This window comes from Triticum urartu, unplaced genomic scaffold (genome assembly GCF_003073215.2).
Source record: "Triticum urartu cultivar G1812 unplaced genomic scaffold, Tu2.1 TuUngrouped_contig_6867, whole genome shotgun sequence".
NCBI lineage: Eukaryota > Viridiplantae > Streptophyta > Magnoliopsida > Poales > Poaceae > Triticum > Triticum urartu.
Genome location: NW_024117662.1, coordinates 1 through 3,078, shown reverse-complemented (window position 1 = coordinate 3,078; position 3,078 = coordinate 1). Strand labels below are relative to the sequence as shown.

Below are 3,078 nucleotides of genomic sequence, written 5' to 3'. Positions count from 1 at the left end.
ATTTGCTTATTAAACTTAAGCATATACCCTGAATATTATGAGATAGATAAAGACATTTTAATATGGAAGTGGGTAGCCAAAGGATATGTCCCTGAGGAAGCAGGAAAAGGGCTATTTGAGGTTGGAGAGAGATACTTCAACATGCTCATAGATAGAAGTATGATCCAGGCAGTAGAGTATCCATGTCATAGCATCATATATGCTTGCCGTGTGCATGATTTGGTCCTTGATATGATCCATTTTGTGTCAAAGGAAGAAAGTGCTGTTACTTTAGTGAAGAGTAATAGGGAGATCCGATGTCCCCTATCTTGTTTAACATTGTGGCAGATATGTTAGCAATTTTGATAGGAAGGGCTAAAGAAAATGGTCAAGTAGGCGGATTGGTACCTCATCTTATTGATGGAGGTGTATCCATCCTTCAGTACGCTGATGATACAATCATCTTTATGGAGCATGACTTGGCCAAGGCGAGAAATATGAAGCTGGTGTTATGCCTATTTGAACAATTGACCGGGTTAAAGATTAACTTTCATAAGAGCGAGCTGTTTTGCTTTGGTAGGGCCAAAGATGAACAGGAGGCTTATAGGCAATTGTTTGGGTGTGAGTTGGGAGAGTTACCCTTCTCTTACCTGGGGATCCCAATCCACCATCGTAGGCTGACTAACAGAGAGTGGAAGTGCATCGAGGATCGGTTTGAGAAAAAAATGAGTTGCTGGAAGGGTAAGCTCATGTCATACGGAGGCCGATTAATCCTGATTAACTCGGTGCTCACGAGTATGCCAATGTTTCTCCTATCGTTCTTTGAGGTCCCAGTTGGTGTTAGGAAGAGACTGGACTTCTATCGATCGCGTTTCTTTTGGCAGGGGGATGAGCTCAAAAGAAAATATCAGCTTGCTAAATGGGACATCATATGTAGACCGAAAGATCAAGGGGGTTTAGGTATTGAGAATCTAGAAGTTAAGAATAAATGCCTCCTTAGCAAGTGGCTGTGGAAGCTCTCTTTCGAGACTGATGCTATGTGGGCTCAAATCCTTCGCAGTAAGTACCTTCAGACAAAAACTTTGTCCCAGGTTACCGTTAGGCCGACCGATTCACCTTTCTGGAAAGGCTTGATGAAAGTCAAACAATCGTTGTTTAATAGGATGAAGTTTGTTATTGGAAACGGCACGAATACACGTTTCTGGGAGGATACTTGGCTTGGCGAGACTCCCTTGGCCATCCAATATCCGTCTTTATACCGCATTGCTCAACGACGTGAGGTGTTCGTTGCATCGGTCTTTCAATCTATCCCCCTTAATATTCAGTTCCGACGAACGCTAGCGGGCAATCGTTGGGAAGAATGGCTCCATCTAGTTAGGAGACTGATGGACGTCCAGCTTTCACAACAACCCGATGAATTACGCTGGAAATTGACTAAGTCTGGAGTATTGACGGTTAAATCAATGTATATTGATGTTATCAATTCAAACTCCATTCCTACGTCCAAGCATGTTTGGGATGTAAAAGTTCCTTTGAAAATAAAAGTGTTTATGTGGTTTGTCTATAAAGCGTAATTGGACAGGACCTACTAGGTGTAGTTTCTGTGATCGGGATGAGACTATCAAACATCTCTTTTTTGATTGCCCGTTAGCCAAGGTACTTTGGCAGACGGTCCACATTGCTTTTAGTATTAATCCACCGAATTCTGTTTCTGCGTTATTTGGGACTTGGCTTAATGGGATTGAGCCTAACTTAGCGAGACATATTCGGGTTGGAGTTTGTGCTTTGCTGTGGACTATCTGGACTTGCAGGAATGATTTGGTTTTTAACAGAATATCATGTATACATTTTTTGCAGGTCATATTCCGAACTACGACACTGATCCGTTCATGGTCGCTACTCACCCAGATGGAGGCCAGGGAGCATTTGGTTACTGGGTCTTTCCGCTGGGAGATGGTAGCTCGGGATATCTTCAAACGGTTTGGATGGCGGTCATGTAATAGGATAGGCATTTAGATTTCCTATCTTTTTTTAGCCAGCCGGTTGTGGCGTCTTTTCTTGGCTAGTTGGTGTTTCTAGCCCCTATTGGCTTTGGGTGAGCTGTTGGTGCTTTTTTATTTATGAAGACCTTTGGAACCATGTTGACATTACTTTATTTGGTTAATAAGATGGCCGTATGCATCTCTCTGATGCAGAGGCCGGGGTATCACCCCTTTTCCAAAAAAATTAGGGAACTCACATCTTCGCATAGCACCACTCGTAGGTTAGCCATACAAAATGAGCAGGATGGATCTGTGGCTAACATGAGCATGCATCAAGTGAGGTCATATAATGCCACCATGTGTCATTTCAGCATGTTGCCATTGCTTTCAAACTTTAAAGCTCTACGTGTGTTGGCTTTAGAAGAGTGCACTTTCATGGGAAGTGAGCAATTCTCTATGAAGCCCGAAGATTCTCCTTATCATCTCAAGCATCTTGAGAGGCTGATTCACCTGAGCTACCTTGGAATATCGGACCAGCTTGAGAGCTTAGAGGTCCCTGAAGAAATTGGGGACCTAAGGTTTTTGCAGGTACTGGACTTGGGCAGAAGTGGCATAAAAAAACTGCCTCAAAGTGTTGGTCGGCTAACACAACTGAAGTGCCTGCGCTTTCCTGGTTCTAGCATGGAGGTGTTGGACTGCACGAATCTAACATCCCTGGAAGAGCTAAAATTGCACACTGTCTCTACAGACTTTCTGAAGGGGCTGGGCAAGCTGAAGGAGATGAGAGTGTTCGAAGTACTCTTTGAGGAGCATGATAATATGTTGTTGAAAGATTTGATGGGACATCTTGCCAATCTGCAAAAACTTCAAGTCATAATGGTTGATTGTTGGAGTCGAGATTGTAAGCAGTGGTCTGGTTACGCGGGCTCCGTGGCCCTTGGCCACCTCCGTCATCTGACAGTGCATGGCCTGCTTCCTGGGCTGCCAGTGTGGATTAACACCTCATGCCTCCCGAATATACCTGGCCATACCTCGGGCCGGGCCGGGCTTCGGGCTGGGCCTAGCCAAGCCCGACGAAAAAAACCCGGGCACGAGCCGGCCCGGCCCGGCCATCGGG

The 3,078-nt window shown here is 44.9% G+C and overlaps 1 protein-coding gene across 1 annotated transcript; it reads left to right on the top strand.

The window, feature by feature from the left end:
* Positions 1 to 1,548: 1,548 nt before the first annotated feature.
* LOC125531186 lies at positions 1,549 to 2,985 on the top strand (the record flags this gene model as incomplete). The annotated part of the gene is made up of 1 exon (XM_048695598.1): positions 1,549 to 2,985. A coding segment is annotated over exon 1 (886 nt), but the record flags the coding sequence as incomplete, so codon positions are not given.
* Positions 2,986 to 3,078: the final 93 nt, after the last annotated feature.